At 43.4% G+C, this 17,196-nt stretch overlaps 4 protein-coding genes across 4 annotated transcripts; 1 reads left to right on the forward strand and 3 right to left on the reverse strand.

The window, feature by feature from the left end:
• Positions 1-65: 65 nt before the first annotated feature.
• N7477_001164 (PPP1R11/YPI1 family protein) lies at positions 66-640 on the reverse strand (the record flags this gene model as incomplete). The annotated part of the gene is made up of 2 exons (XM_056962827.1): positions 66-388; positions 436-640. 2 exons carry the CDS (start codon positions 638-640, stop codon positions 66-68), a joined length of 528 nt encoding a protein of 175 aa, XP_056827830.1.
• Positions 641-1,149: 509 nt separating this feature from the next.
• N7477_001165 (exportin CRM1) lies at positions 1,150-5,065 on the reverse strand (the record flags this gene model as incomplete). The annotated part of the gene is made up of 10 exons (XM_056962828.1): positions 1,150-1,390; positions 1,468-1,639; positions 1,701-2,079; positions 2,157-2,386; positions 2,449-2,919; positions 2,977-3,748; positions 3,838-4,550; positions 4,621-4,837; positions 4,893-4,922; positions 5,000-5,065. 10 exons carry the CDS (start codon positions 5,063-5,065, stop codon positions 1,150-1,152), a joined length of 3,291 nt encoding a protein of 1,096 aa, XP_056827831.1.
• Positions 5,066-6,655: 1,590 nt separating this feature from the next.
• N7477_001166 (uncharacterized protein) lies at positions 6,656-8,736 on the forward strand (the record flags this gene model as incomplete). The annotated part of the gene is made up of 2 exons (XM_056962829.1): positions 6,656-7,427; positions 7,514-8,736. 2 exons carry the CDS (start codon positions 6,656-6,658, stop codon positions 8,734-8,736), a joined length of 1,995 nt encoding a protein of 664 aa, XP_056827832.1.
• A 478-nt stretch (positions 8,737-9,214) lies between these two features.
• Positions 9,215-10,386, reverse strand: N7477_001167 (porphobilinogen synthase HEM2; the record flags this gene model as incomplete). The annotated part of the gene is made up of 2 exons (XM_056962830.1): positions 9,215-10,216; positions 10,264-10,386. The coding sequence occupies 2 exons, from the start codon at positions 10,384-10,386 to the stop codon at positions 9,215-9,217; spliced, it is 1,125 nt and encodes a 374-aa protein (XP_056827833.1).
• Between the last annotated feature and the right edge of the window lie 6,810 nt (positions 10,387-17,196).

A 17,196-nucleotide genomic window follows, 5' to 3' on the forward strand; every position in this document is an offset into this window, starting at 1 on the left:
GGAATGATCTGATTATTTGGTGAAGCCCTCCAGGGAGTCAAGAGGGTGATCGCGACGGCAGGTGACTACACAGAAGACTGTGTGCCATGAGGTGGATTCTTTGAAGGCTTGGGCATCTTCTCGTAGGCATTTGGACTCGGCTTCCGCCTTTTGGGTTTTGTAGGATGGTGCCCGCAGCAAGCCTCTTGATCTTGCTCTGGCAACTGCTCTGACGATTCTCCCTCTGCCGGTCTTCGGCCCCGACGGTGCAAGTGACGGTCGCGGTTTGCTCGGAGTCTGCGGCGGTCGACTTCGTTTTCGCTATCGGTATCCGACGAGTTCGAGTCAGAAGACTCGGATTCGGAGCTGCTCTCACCCACAGGGCGAGCTTTGTGGTAGATGCAGCACACTGAGCCTGATTAAAGTCCGCTCTTCAGTGGCGAGGGGTAGAGATACCTTTGGAGCTCTTCTTCCCCATTCCTTCATTATCCACCACATCTTCACTCCACCTAATGCGCCTAGCCGTCGACGGCTCGCTTGTGCTCGGGGTCTCGTCGCCTCTCAGTCGCAGGGTCCCGGTGAGGCGGACGGTGGACGGATCGCGTGGCTCTGTGGTGGTCTGGAGCTGAGGATTCGTTCCCGGCTGACGTGTCCGTGACATGGTAATGGGAGGTGGTAGTCACTGGAAGGTATAGATGTATGATGGATTTGCGAAGCGGATCCGAGAGATTGGGAGGATAAGTCAGGAAGCAGGGCTGTGACAATTTCAGCAAAAGAATCAAGAACATGACGCAACTGATGAGACGGCAGCCGTCACCGCCTTACTACTAGGCAATTTTGCTGCACACGAACCCAAGCTTAATGTACTCCTCATGAATGAATTTTGGGAAGCTATCTTAAGAAATATCAAACAGGACCATCAGGAAAGTCGATGGTGTAAGGCGAGAATGAACGGGGTGAATCGAGCTATCTTGCCAGCCTCTCGGCTTCAGCAAGTTCTATGGTGTATGTTCCGCGAAAAGGATGCCCCTCAATGCCCCTAGGGATTCAGATCTCGTAGAGGGACCAGCCATCGAGGCCATCATTCATTGCCGGTTTCTCTTCCCCCACATATCCAGAAAGGCCAGCCGATGCAGGCGGGGGAAATTCAGTCCGAAATTCCTTGTCCAGTCATAGCTCGTCTTCCTGGTCCATCTCTGATGGCTTCAACAAACCACCAACCTTCATGGCTCGGGTTCGCTCAGCAGCCTGGGCATCGCGCACAGCCTGTTCTCTTTCCTCTGCATAGAGCTCTGCATTGTCATCGGAGAACTCTTTCAGAGAAATCAAGAAATCACGCAAATGAGTCTTGAACTTGTTTAAGTCGTCGGTATAGGCAAACAACCCAAGCACGAATTGCTTGATTTGCACTCTGTGATAGGATTTAGCATCATTTCAGGGGCCCCAGGTCTTCCACTTTCCAGTAGAAAAGCAAGAACAGGGACTTACTCTTGTAGGTTCTTGAACGCATTGTGCAGCAGGTTCGCAATGTACTCCTGCAGGAACTCCTTGTTGGATGGTCCAGCTGGAGCCTGATCCGGGGTATAGATAGGCTCTTGGATCTTCCCAGCTTCAATGAAGTAGAACATGCGAGACAAGAGCATGGCTTGGGATTTGAAGCCTAGAGAGAGAAACGTGAGTAATGCGGCGGCGGGAAGTCGGAGAGACACGAATGTACGCACCAGCCTTATGATCACTGTCGGTCAGGACGAAGAAGACATCCTGGAGGATCGGGATGTAAAATTGGCGGAAGAAAATGCTCGATGTGTTCATATCGGTCTCGGCCATATTGTTCATCAGCTCCAGGCACATGGTAAGACCTGTGTTCTCCACCTCACGATTGTCATGCTTCGATGCCCACATGCAAGAATCGATGACGAACTTGAACTGCGTGCCATCAAGATTGAGTAGTGCTGGGAAGCAATACAAGTTGATAGCCTGGAGGAGCTTGAAGAACTGAACGCGATGTTCAGGATATTCGTGGAAATCCTTGTTGATCATTTCCAGCGTACAACTGAAAACACTGTCCATGATGGCGGGGATCTTATCCTCCATCAGAGCCTACAGCGGAAGAAAAACACGTCAGCTATTGACAAAGGGGGCGAAGCGGCAAATGCAAATCGAGAAGGGCCACAAACATGAAGCTTATGAATAATTGTCGTCATGACATTCAAGACCTCCGCTTCACGCGCATCTGGCACGTTGCGGTGATAGTCAATGAGAACAGCTTCGAGGAGAGGTGGAACCATATTGGCATTAACCATCTCAAGATCGTCTGACTTCTCCACGTAGGTATCAATGAGCTTAAGAATCTCCTTCTTAATGGTGCGGAGTCCTCGGACTTTCGGGGTCTTGGGGGCAACGCTTCCTGTGTCATGTCAACACTGATTGGACACTGAATGTTCATTGACCATCGTAAAGCGAACTTACCATCACTGGCGACTGCATCGTTAATGAGCTGGCTAGAAGCACGATACATGTTCAGCATGTCGTGGTAAATGCGGCCAATCTGGGAGTAGAAGTAGGTTCCGATGGAAGAGCACGCCGCAACGTTTGTCTTCATAATGTTACCAATGATCTTGATTGTATTACCATCCTGGAGGATCGCAGCATTTTGGTTGGCTTCAGCAATGATTTGATCCCAAGCCGAGTTGGGCAAAGCCATGAGGTTGTCGATCAACCGATCTTGAAGTGTCTTTTGACCCTGAGCAGAAATCATGTAACCGCAGGCCTCGTAGAACGTGTGAATCTGCTGTGGCGACAAATCCATGGTGATCTTCCGCATATTTCGCACGATCTCCTCAATAAACGGCTCATTTTCGCCAGGTTGAAGGGCCACGAAGTGTCGTCGGCATTTGTTGGCGATCTTGATGAAGGTATCGCAGGCCATGTCTTGGACACCTAGAGAGTGGGTCAGACAATAGTCAAATTAAGCTGTTGGTTGCGCAAAGAGCTTACCTTCATGGGTTTCATGCATGAACTCGAACAGCTTGTTGACCACGGTCTTCAGGAACTTCCAGTGAGCCTTCAAGAATCGAGGGTATTGGCCCACGATGTACATGATATTACTGGCCACAACGGCCTTGTTATCCTTTCCACGCTTCTGCTCCGTCAGGCCGAGAAGATCCTTGATCACCGTGACCAGGAAGCGCTTCTCGGTTTCCTCGTTCATGGCGCCGGAAATAGAACCAATGGCCCAGCAGAGAGTGTTGCAATTTACCCATGACCATTCAGTACCATCGACTTGCTTCGCCAGCTTGTCAATCATGATGGTTTCGGTATCCACGACGTCCAGATGAGTGAGGTAGACCAAGCACTCGCGGATTGTCTTATAGAGCTGAATCGTATCACTTTCCTTAACAAATTCACGCACAATCTCGCCCTCATCGTTCTCAACGATTAAGACTTCCTCTGGACGGACCATCTTCTCGATCATGACGGTACGCAGGTTCGAGAGCACGGTCTCGTATTTGTGCTTCCGAAGGGGATAGTTGGCGAGGGTACTGGGGTGAGGCGCGCCACCATTAGACAACCCACTGACACCCATTGTCACGAGCGGGTTGATGTCGGTGATGGGGAGTTGTTGCATCTCTTCGTAGAGCTCCTGCACCAACCGAGTCCAGTAATCCAAACAAATCTTGAACACTTCCCGGTCATCGATCTGGCTGATGCGGATTAGGTAGAAATGAGCGTGCGTGAGGTAATCTTGGTTCGGCAACTTTTCAATAAGCTAGATAGAAAGAAAGAGGTTAGACTCGGTCCAAAAAGTTGGAGGGCTGCCTCTGGTTTTTGGGCTGGGAGGCCCATTAGTTCACGTACATCCAAGTGGGCGCTAAAGAAGCTCGACAAGAAGAGGGCCAGGTTGGAGACAAATTCCTGATCTCTTCCATTGCTCCGCGCAAACGTCTCCTTCAAGTCCATGGACAAGGGAATGACATTCGAGACCTTTGTCAGAGTCTCGGTGAACATGTGCACCAATCTCTCATCATAATTGTAAGGGGACCCAATTTGCAGGCCACCAATCTCCGTGAGACACTTGAGCGTGACATTCCGGAAATCGGGTACGTCCAGGAAACGGGTCAGGAGCGTGTTGATGATGGGGGTCTCGAAAATGTAGCCTAGCGGAATCCAGTTCAAGAAGCGAAGAAGCGTTTCGAGAGTCGCCTTCACCAAGCTCGGCTGGTTGGCAGTGTTGAGAACTTCGGAGCAAAGTGAGAAGATGGCAGAGAATTCCTGGGTCATAGAAGTCTTCAAGTTTCGCGCTTTGACCGAGGTCATCTGGTCTTGAGAGAAATCAAAGACTTCCTCGGACAGCAGGCGCAGAATGGCCATGTTGTTTTCACAGATCGAGAGGCTGGCATGGCAGGAGGAGACTATCTCATTGATGAAGGTGGGCCAATTGTGCGGCCATTCCTGCTTCAGGATCGAGACCAAGACCAAGTTCAGTTTGTTCAAGAATGCGCGTTCGGTGCGGAGCTTCTCCTCGGAGCCGGAGTTCTCAATGATGAAATTGACGATGAAGTTTCGAATACCTGTCAGGTAAATCGTCCAGTATTAGCGCATGCTCCTTAGCACGTTCCTCACGGGGTAATTGTTAATTACCCTGGCATTGATCTCTGGGTAGAACCTTCCATCTAGTCATAATCACATCGTCGAGGACCTGGAGGGCAATGTCTACATTCGCGGTCAGTCGATCATCTTTCGAGGAAGTGGAAGAGCGCAAAAAGAAGGGGTTCTCAAACCCACATTTCGTTTGAGGATACGATGCCTCCTGGAGGATGTTTCCCACGGTGACCCAGGCATCGGGATTTTGCTTGAACTAATAAAGCGCAGATGTGAGCAGGGGTCGCGTTGCGCGAAACTGGCGAGCTTACTTCTGTGAGGGTCTGTTGGGCTTGTTTTTGCTGGCGCGTTGTTAGCAAGTGAATCCATCGAATACGATGGCCCCACTTCAAGGCAGAAGGCAATATAGGGCACATACCACGTCGCCTTTGCCTTCAAAAAAGGCTTGGACTGTGGCGTCCAGCTCTTGGACCGAAACAGACATGCCGCCGCAGAGATTGGCGATCTCGCCGGGGGATCACGAAAAGGGCTTCACGACACAAAAGTCCGAGGGTATCAGGACGATCGGGAAAGGGAAAGAGAAATTGGCAAGATACCAACGTCGCTTAAGCTTTGGGAGAAGGGGGTCCAGATGGAGGGAGGGGTTTGAGAAGAGTGAGGTTCTGGTGGGGTAGCAAAGAGATCCTGAGGGGTTGAGTAAGCACCTCAGACCTTAGGATATCCGATCGCTCAGGGAACCGGGGGTCCACCAGGATCTCGAGGGGGAGAATGACCTGCAGGGGAATTTGAGTGGGTTTGAAAAAGGAAAAGTTTTTGGAGAGTTGATTCCACCTGGCGGTGAGAGGAGCGCGTGTGGTTGAGCTTTGGATGGCCACGGGGATCTTAGTCATCCGCGCTTGTCAACAACTACATCATAGAAAGCCGAGCAGCCAGCGGCCGGAAATAGGTATATACATATGATTATGTACTGTCAGGTAGGACTCCATATTGAATCTTGTGTTCTTGATAATTTTCTATGTTCTGCATTCACACCGGGGAATAGATATGTGACGAGGGTGGGTCATAGCCCTATCACCTTAGAAGACCCAGATGAAGGCGCTGGGTCACAGCACAGAGCCCGAGCCCGAGCCAGAGCGCGCGGGAAGACAAGGAAGCGATGCATAACCGCCCAACCCGCCCGGCGCCAATTGGCGAACGCCTACGACAGGCTGGCATTCACGGCGCGACCCACCAACACACGGGGCGCCTGGGAACGCGCGCCATCGTCGCTCCGGTCGCCTGGGAAATGACCTGTGTCTCAGACCCGCGCACGCCTCACCTGGATCCGGCGCTTTGCTCTTCCGATTGGCGGCCATCGTGACGCCGTCCTTGCCGATCGCGCGCCAACTCCTCTCCCCTTTCCCTATTGTCCCGTCAAAAGGTGCTAAGTGTGCTAGCCGGGGGGGGAGGGGAGGGAGGGGGATGGGGGCCATGGGAACTGGCTTGGGACTTATTTTTTCCCTATAACCTATACTTGCTATTCCCCTCTTCCTCATCCTCCCCCCCGGTTTCCTTTTCCCTGGTCTTTTCCTCCCCTCCCCTTTCCCTTTTCTTCTCTTCTTTCTTTCCCTCTCTGCACTAGTAAAATAACATAACCCTACCTCAATCATCTTATTCATCCGCTTATTTTGCTTTCATTTTATACATTTTCTCCCTCTTCCCCTAATTTGGATGATCTTGTTTGCCCGGGTAGTGTTGATCATTGAGGCGCTGAAACCATCCCGTGCCCGTCTACCCCGACGCCCCACCCCAGACGAGGTTGCCGCGATCCTTAACCTGCCTGGCTCGGCACTCTCGTTCTCTGTCGCTTCAAGTCATTCGGGGAAACAAGATACGTGTGTCAATTGAGACTCCACGACTCCCCCGCATGCGCAGCTCCCGGTATCTCTTGGAGTTGCCGCGTGCGCTTCCCGAATTGGAGTAAGCTGCTGAGATATTCGCCGGCATCCTTCTCGGCGCCTTGATTTATCGTCCTTTCGTCTTTTTATTCCCGACTTACGGTTCCGTTTCGCTTGGGAGACTGAAGTTCTGAACCATGACGGCTGTCGCAAGTGCACCAGTCATGAGCAATCGTGATTCTGGCACCGAGACGGGCACGGTACATAGCCCCTCTCGGTTTACGGCGGTGAATGGCAGAGACTCGACGGCCTCGGTTGGGGGGGTAAACTCCACCTCCGGTACACAGATGGATGACGGGGACCGAGATGCTCCGTCTGGTGGGAATGAGAAACAGGACGCATCCCCCCGGGAGAATCCCAGTCACTCGCAAAGGTCATCACCAATCGCTCACACTCACGCTTATGCTCACAAGCGCAAGCGCTCGGGCTCTGGAGATCTGGATTCCCAAGAATCCCAGGATGTAGACGGATATGGACGAGGTTCTATACCACGTCCTGGAGAGGCTCCTCCCGCCCGTTCGTCGTCGGCCTCGGAGATTGAGGCGGGCAGCGGCGCGATCGCCTCAGGTCGATCTGATACGAATGAGCCTTCTCAGCCTCCGTCGAGTGGGCCCTGGTCTGATTACGAGTCGCGTCTCATCAACCAGGCTCAACGGGCACAGCAGATCGATGCCTCGGATGCACAATTGGCGGATGTGCTACAGCGAGAAGCGCAAGGTCAGGACCCACGATCGCTAGGTCGTCCCACAACCTCTGTCAACGTTCAGCCTGTACCATCCTCCGCATTTCCGGAGCGGCCGGCAATCCAGGTGGCGCCGAAGAGGAAGCGCGTCTTTAGCAACAGAACCAAGACGGGTTGTATGACTTGTCGTCGCCGGAAGAAGAAATGCGACGAGCAGCATCCTGCCTGTAAGTCTCTCCCCTGTCGGGATCAATGTTCGGGTTCTCCAATCTCCATTTGGTTGAAGGACAGGAAGCTGATCAGTGTCCTTCAGGTAACAACTGCACTCGCGGTGGTTTTCTCTGCGAAGGGTACTCCACGCGGACCCCTTGGCAGAAACCCTCAAGCTCCAAGGCACCCGTTCCCTTGCAGTCAAAGGAGGGATACCCCGATCTCGGAAATCAGTACTTACCAGAAGCAGCGCCCTCGCATGACCGACCGCCTACCGTGATGGACCATGCCGAGTCACGGAAAATGAAACCAATCGTTTTGGACGAAATTGAGCGGCCGAGTCAGCAGTATAACACCAGCCCGACGGGCACAACCCCCAGCCACACGTCATGGACGAAGCGCGCATGGCCAGGGCCAGGACCGGGCCATCACCCGTATCTGACAGAACCAGTCACGAAACCTGATTATAGAGAGATTCCTCCGATCCATGAACTCCCTCGAGATGGACCGCCCAAGCCAGAGTATCAGGTTGTGCCACCCATTCGGGAACTCTCCCATGGATCTCATGCGAGACCTAGCATGCCTATGTTTCAGGCAGGGGAGCATCGACCACTTCCTTCGGTGACAATGGATACAAATAGTCCACAGGCACAGGCGAGGATGGCCTTGGGAATGGAGAACCCCCTTTCCAATCGCACCGCCGGCCCCGCGGATGAAACCGAGAAGGGAAAGATGACGCGAGGGGAACTTTACCGGCCATTTGATATTCAGCTGGTGGAGGAGAGGGATCGATGCCAGTGTGCTTTATCACGGTTCAATAATGCATGCAACCCAATTTATGGGCTCAGCTCAAAGGAACAAAATCGCCTGCTCAAGGAAGTCCTCGTGCCGCCATCAAATTCGGTCAACTCTCCAACTGGCCCTTCTACACCTCGACTCGTCGGCTCTATCGGGCAAGGAACACTGGTTGAGTCTCCCTTTAGATGCCACTACGGGTGGAACATCAATCTTGAAGCAGATGTCATGGTGTCGGAGAACTGCTTGTTTGTCGACGACGGTGCTATACAAATCGGCTCCAATACTTGGATCGGTCCCAATGTGACCTTGCTCACTGCATGTGCTTCTGATAATCTGCAGCATCGTCGGGGCCCACAAACCCTTTATCAAGCAAAGCCGATCATTATCGAGCAGGACTGCTATATCGGCGCCGGGTCCACAATCTTTCCCGGTGTGCGCATCGGACGCGGTGCCGTGATCGAAGCTGGTGACATGGTGAAGCGGGACGTGGCGCCTTACCAGCTAACCAGAAACCGGCCCGGCTACTAAACGCGATTAATCGAAAGCTCTGACACCTGCTACACCGTTCGCTCTCGATGTCAAATTCAGAGATGAACGATAACGATTTACTATTTTCTCCCCCGTGGTCGTATGTGTACATTTTCCATCTGTTCCTCCTGCATCTTTACGCTGGTCGCCTATCTATACGTCCTCAGGGCGTTTTGCGGGAAGGAGTTTTATATGTGATTGTTGAATATGTGTTATTCCCTTTGCACTGCTAGGCGATATATGGGCGTATTTCTTTTAGCTTGTTTGGTGCAGTACATAATGTTCAAGTGACTGAAAGACAACATTGATCTGATTAATTGGGGTATCTGCGTTTTGTACTGCTCTGCAGTCGGACATATAAACAAGGCCTTGTGGTGGCGGACACTGTGGAAAATGTCGTGGGTAGGCACATCAAGTATTGACTTCCGATGGCATTGTCAAGAGTCCACCTCCCAGAATCGAAAAGACCGAAGGGCTTTCACCTCAACCATTCCAGAAATTCAGGGACAAAGTAACTGATTACAATTCCGGCTCCTGCCCGGAGGATACCCTCGGTGCTTTCAAAGGCCATGGCCTTCAGGTCAAAGACGCCCGCCTTGGCAGCTGCATGGATCATGGCAAATTCACCGCTGACCTGATACGCAGCCACGGGAAGATCCTGGGCCAGATCTTTAGCGTCCCGAATAATGTCCAGATAACTGCTCGCAGGTTTGACCATGATAATGTCAGCACCCTCATTTATGTCACGCTTGATCGCGCGTCGAGCAAGGCCACGACCGCCGGGCGGTAGCTGGTAGCAGCGACGGTCTCCAAAGGAGGGGCACGACCCGGCGGCATCACGGAATGGTCCATACAGGCACCCGCTGAACTTGGCACTGTACGACATGAGAAGCACACGGTGTGCCAGGCCGGCCTCGATCAATTTAAGCTTAATGGCCCGCACTCTTCCGTCGTTCATGTCCGACGGAGCAACACAGTGAGCGCCAGCGACAGCATATGCGAGGGCCACATCTGAAATTCGATCAACGGATTGCGCGTTGTCCAGTGTCCCATCTTCAGTAAGGATTCCGCAATGGCCGTGTGATGTGTATTCGCAAAGACAAACGTCCGTCGTAATATAAAGCTGGGGGAATCGAGTACGGAGAAGGCGAATTGCCTGAATAACCGGGCCAGACGGGTCATCAGCAGCGGTTCCGAGCGCATCCTTGGCCGATGGTTGGAGCGGTACACCAAACAGCATGACCGATCGCAATCCTTTCCGAATGAGCGGGGTCAGGAACGGGACGAGACGGTTGACGCCCCGGCGGTATTGGTTGGGCAATGAGGGGATAGCAGTCTCTTCGTCAGGATTGTCGGTAATGAAGAGGGGGTAGATGAGCATGTCCTTTACTACTTGAGCAGGCGAACTAGGGTCACTGATCGGAGCAAACGAACCTTTGTCAGTTGCCTCTCCGCCTGCCATGATCGAGTCAGTGGGTGGCTGTAGCCAGCATGAAGTTGGCTGGAAATATCCCCGGATATGCTGACGCTGGTGGCTGTCGTACTCGTGTATGATCGAGCTGTGCGGGATTGCGCGTGGGAAATCTGGGAGCGATCATCGGCATTGGAGTCTCGGAAGGCGATATCGGAGACAAGATTCGAAAACGACATTTTGAGGTGTGGTATAGAACAGCCAGGGAGAAAGGCAAGGAAAGGAGAGGGGTAAAAGGATAAATCAAGTGGCGAACGGAGGTGAAAGAGCGGAATGTGACAATCTCGCGGAGATTTGATCTGTCAGCCGAGGGTCAGGCGATTGCCGCGTCCTGTAATTGGGTCCTACAAAAGGCGATTTACCGCCCTGGGCACTTATCTTGTCTGTTGGATTGATTCTTGTATTTTTTTTAATTTCTTTATCCACTAAGCAACCAAGCAATGGAGGCATTCTTATCCGGCTATGTATCTTTTCCAACTTGAGGATACTATTCTGTAAACCCAGAGAAGTCAATCACCCTCTCTCAGTACATGAATATCTCGACGCTGCGTTCCCCGCTCCATTCCCCGCTCCGTTACGCCTAGAAAATCTCAAGATAATAATATATTCTTCCCTATAAGAGTTGCTTATGAACACTACTTGTGGATATTTCATTGTCAACGATTCCATAGAAATAGACATATCTCAGAGTTGGCTTTGGTCTGGTTTCCAAGCACATGGTATCGGGGACAACAAGTGATGGTGGTTGTGTGGGATTTTTCTTTTATTTTCTTGAAAATTCTTCAATTCGACAAATATACTCAGGGATAGATGATGGTCGCGGGATGCTTCTTTGATTTCTGATATGGGTTGTCTTCCACTTGTCTTGGCCAGTCCGCGGATAGGACAGCATAGATCTCAGAGGGTTGATCTAGGTAAGTTCAAATATACCATTTTGATTCCATTAGAATGTATCTTCCTAGCGATATCGGAATTTATCTGATCAATGGGAATTGTATGATCGTTTTGGTTCTCTGCTGCTATAGGAAGAGTAAATTGTAAAGAGATGGAACATTAATTCGGAAAGCTATAGCTTTTCTATTTAACGAGGGCTGGTTACACATATTAACATTTGGAACAAAATGTATCAATTTACAAAGTCAATGTGACGATTACTATATCCTGCAATACCCCCACTGAGTCCCTCGGAGGCCAGCTTACCTTTTACATTATTCATCCTTATATTCCAACTTTTACTAATGAGCACGGCCTGATTCAACTGACATGTAGTATTAAGAAGGAGCTTATGGGTCAGGTCGCAAACCGTTCATGTTTGTTCAAGCTCTGTGGAAGCTTGTTCGGGGGCCTATCATTTTTCGTTAGGCTCAAGAATACCTATTGTAGTGGGAGAAACGGTGACATGATAGCCTGTGTGTGGCCTCCGGCAGAAAAAGAATGCCCGAAGCGCATGATGCATCTTCGAGACAGAGTTGGAGATAGACTAAGCAACTACCCAATTCCATTCCGGTTACTACCCCATTTTTCTATTCATGATGCAGTATTAGGCATAGTCCGTACGGCCTCGACAGAATATCCGTACGGCATCATTCAGACCGATCGCTACGCCTACGAGGGAGTGTTGTGTGTGTCGTCCAGTCTGCATTGTCAGACGGTATGAGACCACGCAGGAGTCTCTAGTGTAGGTGGGTAAGCGAGGTAGAAGCCTTCTCGTGCGTGTGCACAATATGGTATTATTGTGGGATGAAAACTGAACGCTGGTCTCCCCTAGACCAGCGCGGATGGGTTAAATACATGGACTGCCCCTGCTGAAGGCGGTAAAGGTCCCCCTTTCTGCCATTGTTACTGAGGCATCTGATGCCTCAGGCAACGACCATTGTCCGTCCTGAGATGGGTCCTGACAGACGGCCATGGAGCCGTCCCCAATTCACTAGATAATATCTTCTTCTCCAACCCTGGAAAACATATATAAAATATATATAAAAGGAATCTTTGAAGGTTTGATTATAATAAATATTATAACTATACTAATTTAGTTCTTTTCCGAGGATCTATAAATAGGTTAATAGAAAAAAAAAATAGAGAAAGAATATATTAAGGCTATTTAAGACTAATTTAGTCTAAAAATGTACGATTATTTATTAGATATACTGAATTATATTACCCTGTTGCAAGTATCTTGACTATTTATATCTATATCTCATTTATCATATCATAGGATAGCGAAAGCGAAAAAGCGAATATAAAAGAGAAGGATTCTATCAGATACTGTTGGAGCATAAGGGGAAAGCTACCACGAAGCAGATCGTGGCCCCTTAAGTCCGTGGGATCAACCTTAGTCCGGCTGGGTCAGTCGGTGCCAGACAAAGGTAGAAAGTCAAAGGTCGTAGGATAGACTATAAGCAGATATAGCCTAAACGAAGGCAGAACCACAGTCCTAAGGATCAAAGGAAGAAGGTAGAGATGACTTTTGGAAAGTAGAACTGACTTGATTCTTTCTGCTAGAAAAGAAGGACATATTTATAGGCTAAAATAGCCTAGAAATGACGTCTAGAATAACATACAAATACTAGACAGCAACATAATAAAGGTGGCAAAGAAGGGAACCGAAGAAAAGCCAAAAGAATGATGTCAAGGATCGACGGTTTCAGCCACCCCGAAAGCTTCCCCGCAGTATCTGGTTATGCATACCCAAAGGTGGACCATTTTATCCCTAAGGGAAAGTGGTCCGCCTATCCTTGAGGGGACTGAGGGTCGAAGTCTGTTCACCGAGGTTCGAAGACCATGGTCGAAGTCCGCGGGCAAGATATGCCCGAAGGCACCTCCGAAGGAACGGACCATTCATGCCTGAAGGCGGACCATTTACCTCTGAAGGAAAATGGTCCTGCCTATCATTCGGGAGAGGGCCGCGGACCAGAATCAGAAGTGGTCAAAATATCATTTTGATAGAAGGAAACATCTGGTCACGTGATCAATACAATCTGGTCTTATATGTTGAATATAAGGATAGATCTTTCTATGTAGCATTGGTCTATATTCCAATAGATACCTAAGAGATAAATAATACAAACTCTTACAAAAACGCGAAAAAGCTATCTAATAGCCTAGACACTACCTAGTGCTTATTATTACATTTATTTTATTAGGAGTATTTATTTAATTTAGCTTTTAATTAGTTTCTATTACTATTATAGCTATAATAAGCGGAAAGAAGAAAGAAATATATTCTTAGAATACTTAGAAATACTAATTCGCTAAAAGAGTGTAAGCGATATATATGTATAAAGAATTTACTAAAGATTATAAAAGGGTGAAAGAAGACTATTCATAAATAAATAAATATTTTTTAAGTGCTCTATTTTATCTCTAGAGATAATAATCTTTAAAGAACTAAAATAAAGAAATAATAGTATATTAATTAGACTTTATTTTAATATTAAATTTATATTAAGTAATAGCTTCAATGATAAGAAAAGTATAATAATTATATTTTTTATGATATATAAGCATTTATAAGTTTTTATATATAGTATAATATAAATATTAGTGAATTCCCTCTAATAAAATAAGATAAAGCTGACTTATTAAGTTAATAGAGCTATTTAAGCTAATATTAATAAACCTAAACTCCTAAATAAATAAAGATCTAACGTAATCCATAAGCCATTCGCCACCATAAGCTATCCGCCACCCTATCCAATTTCGCGTCTCCGCGTATTCCCCCCTAATTTAAATTATTTATTATGCCACTAATTCATTAGGAAATAATCTAGGATACTATCCACTAAGAGGGTAGGATCGAGCTTATAATCTAGGCTATCAAAAAGAAGGATATTCCGACTATTACGGCTACTACGTCTGTCTATAGTATCTATAACCTACGCCACGTAACCGTATTAATAGTCTTCGTTCGAAGGCTACTACCTACGCTAATAGCTATAAAATAACCTAGTTAGATAAAGGTATACTTACTAAGTAGATTCTATCTATAGATAACCATAGTATATCCCGTAGGTATATAATAGTATATAATATAGCTAATGTTCTTCTCTTAGTTATTAGTTCTACTACGGTTAGCGTAAATTAGGTTAGAAACTAATTAAGCGTACGCTGGCTATCTAAGTATATCATTATATTAATATAATTATTAATATATAGAATAGGAGGATCAGCGGCTATTAAATAATTGGTTTCGGCTAGTTAGGGAGACTAACATATGTTATAGTATCCCGCCTAATAATATCTATAACTTCGATAAAACTGGCTTTATAATAGGCTTAGTGTAAAGGAATACTAAGGACTAGCGGTAAAGGTTTACCCCGTAGTGTAATAAGCGAGTCTCGGACCCAATTCGTACTTAAAATAAGAGGGTTCCTAGATAACTTAGACTTAGTAAGAATTAGTCTTATTTCTTATAATATTAGCCTTAAGCTTAAATATTCTTTTTTTACTTAACTAATAGGCCTTCTACCCTAAATATATAGATTCTTTATAATTCTGATTTTTTTTATTAGTTACCTAAATCTAAGGAACTATATCTTCTAATGATTATATCCTTTACTCCTATATTATTATCGAAAGTAATAATATATCTATATATAAGGCTATTACTATATTTTAGTATAGAGATATTATTAACTTAGGTTTAGAATTAAATTAATCTAAATTAATATCTCTTAATCCGCCATAATATATAATATCCCTAAGAAACTTATATAAATATTAAGTAATTTATAAAGAACTCTAAAATAATAGCTAAATTATTAATAATTAAAATAAATATCTTAATAAGAAAATCCGTTTGCTTAAATATATTTGAAAGCTTAAAGAAAACTAAATTATATTAATTTTAATAAGAATTTAGCCCTATAATAAGGATAAATTAATTATAAATAATAATAAAAAGGATATTAAGATTAAAGATATCCTTTTCTTTTTAAAGAACTTTAATCTATAAAAATACTAAAATCAAATTCTTAACCTTAGATATTAATTTAAAGTTAACCTAAAATAGTATTTTACTAACTAAAAAAAGATATCTATAAATATAATAATAATAGAATATAATTATTATTTAAGATAATTATAATATATAAATTTAAAATTTAAAAAAAAATAATAAGATCTTGAAGATTTATAGATAGCTTTTAAAAACTAAATAATTATTATTTATTTAATTTAGTTATTCTATAAATTAATACAAGTATTTAACTTTAGTTAAGTATATTAAAGATTATAAAATAACTTAGACTAATGTTATATTCATTTAGATAATTTAAAATAATATTTTAAATAAAAAACTAAAAATAAATTAAATATTCTATTATTCTAAGCTTAATTTAACCCTTTACTATTATATAAATAAATTTTTTCTAAAAGGATAGTTACTAAAGATATATAATATAATAATTAATAAAATAAAATAATTTTAGAATTTACTCTAAATAGCTAAGAAATATTATTAATTTATTAATATTATCTAAGAATACTAATATTTATTAAGTTATTCTATATAATTTATATATATAGTTAAAAGAAATTTCCTCTAAAAGGTATAAAAATTATTAATCTTTAAAGACTTAGCTAAGCTCTTTGTACTTTTAGGAAAGCTATAGCTATTATAATTTAAATAATCTATATAAATGGACCTTAAATTAAAGTTAAAATATATTATATTTAGGATTAAGACCTTAATATTATAGATAATAAATTTAATTATATTATCTTCAATCATAGTGAAGATAAATTAAATATATATTTTAATTATTTTTAATTATTATAAAACTTAGGAAAAAAAGAATTAAAATAAATCCTATAATTACAACTGTAGACTAAGATAAGAATTATCTTATACTTTTATTTCCTAATTTATATATAGATTTAGATAGTTATATTAAAGTTAACTTAGCTATTAATTGAAAAAAAAAGTTATAATCCAAAATATATCTTAGCTATTACTTTAATTATCTAAGTAATTTTAAATTAAAATATTATTTTCAATAAAGTATAGAAAATATCTATTGTTATTATTAATTTAAGAAAATTACTCTGTAGTTTTATAAAATAATATATAATTATAGATAAAAATCTATATTTAGAAGATAGTCTTATTCTTTTATTAACAACCATAATCTAAGATCTTAAAATCTATTTATTATTAGACTAATAATAGTAATTTAAGATAAAAGAATTCTTTCTATTTAGCTTATAATGACTTATTAAAGCTTATTAAACCTAAGTCTACATATATACTATAATTTAGATATTAAAGTATATATAGTTTCTAAAAATAATAAAGAAATTAAAGAGTATATCTAAATTAATATTATTTAATAAACTATAAATATTTTATAATACTTTTATAGCTAATTAATTAAAGATCTTATCTATATAAAACTTAACTAACTATATTGTTAAGTTAAAGAAAGAGATGTTATCTTTTTTTTATAAATTAAGCTTATAAAATTAAGGAAATACCTTAATAAGAATCTTATGGATAAATATATTTAACCCTCTAAGAGCTCTATAGAGATATTAATTCTATTCGTACTAAAAAAGGATAGTAATTCATATCTTTATATAGATTATTAAAGATTAAAAAAGGTCTTAGTTAAGAATTATTATTTTTTATCTTTTATTTTAGAGATTCTTAATTATCTTTTAGACATAAAATACTTAGTAAAAGTAATATGAAGAATATATATTATTAAATTAGGATAAAAAAGAGTAAAGAACAAAAAATTGCCTTCTAAATATAATATAGCTATTATAAATATACAATAATATTATTTAGACATTAATATATTAATTATATTTTAAAATTATATATATATTATATTATATACCCTACTTAATATTCTTATCTTTTTATTAAATTATGAATTATATAAAATGTCTTTAATAAGTCCTTAAAAGGCTATAGGAAGCGTAGCTCTATATAAAAATATCTAAATATATATTCTTTTAGAGTTAAATAAAATTCATTAGCTTTA

This window comes from Penicillium maclennaniae (assembly GCF_028827695.1).
Source record: "Penicillium maclennaniae strain IBT 15551 chromosome Unknown utg000001l:1.0-3280838.0:1.0-3283122.0, whole genome shotgun sequence".
NCBI lineage: Eukaryota > Fungi > Ascomycota > Eurotiomycetes > Eurotiales > Aspergillaceae > Penicillium > Penicillium maclennaniae.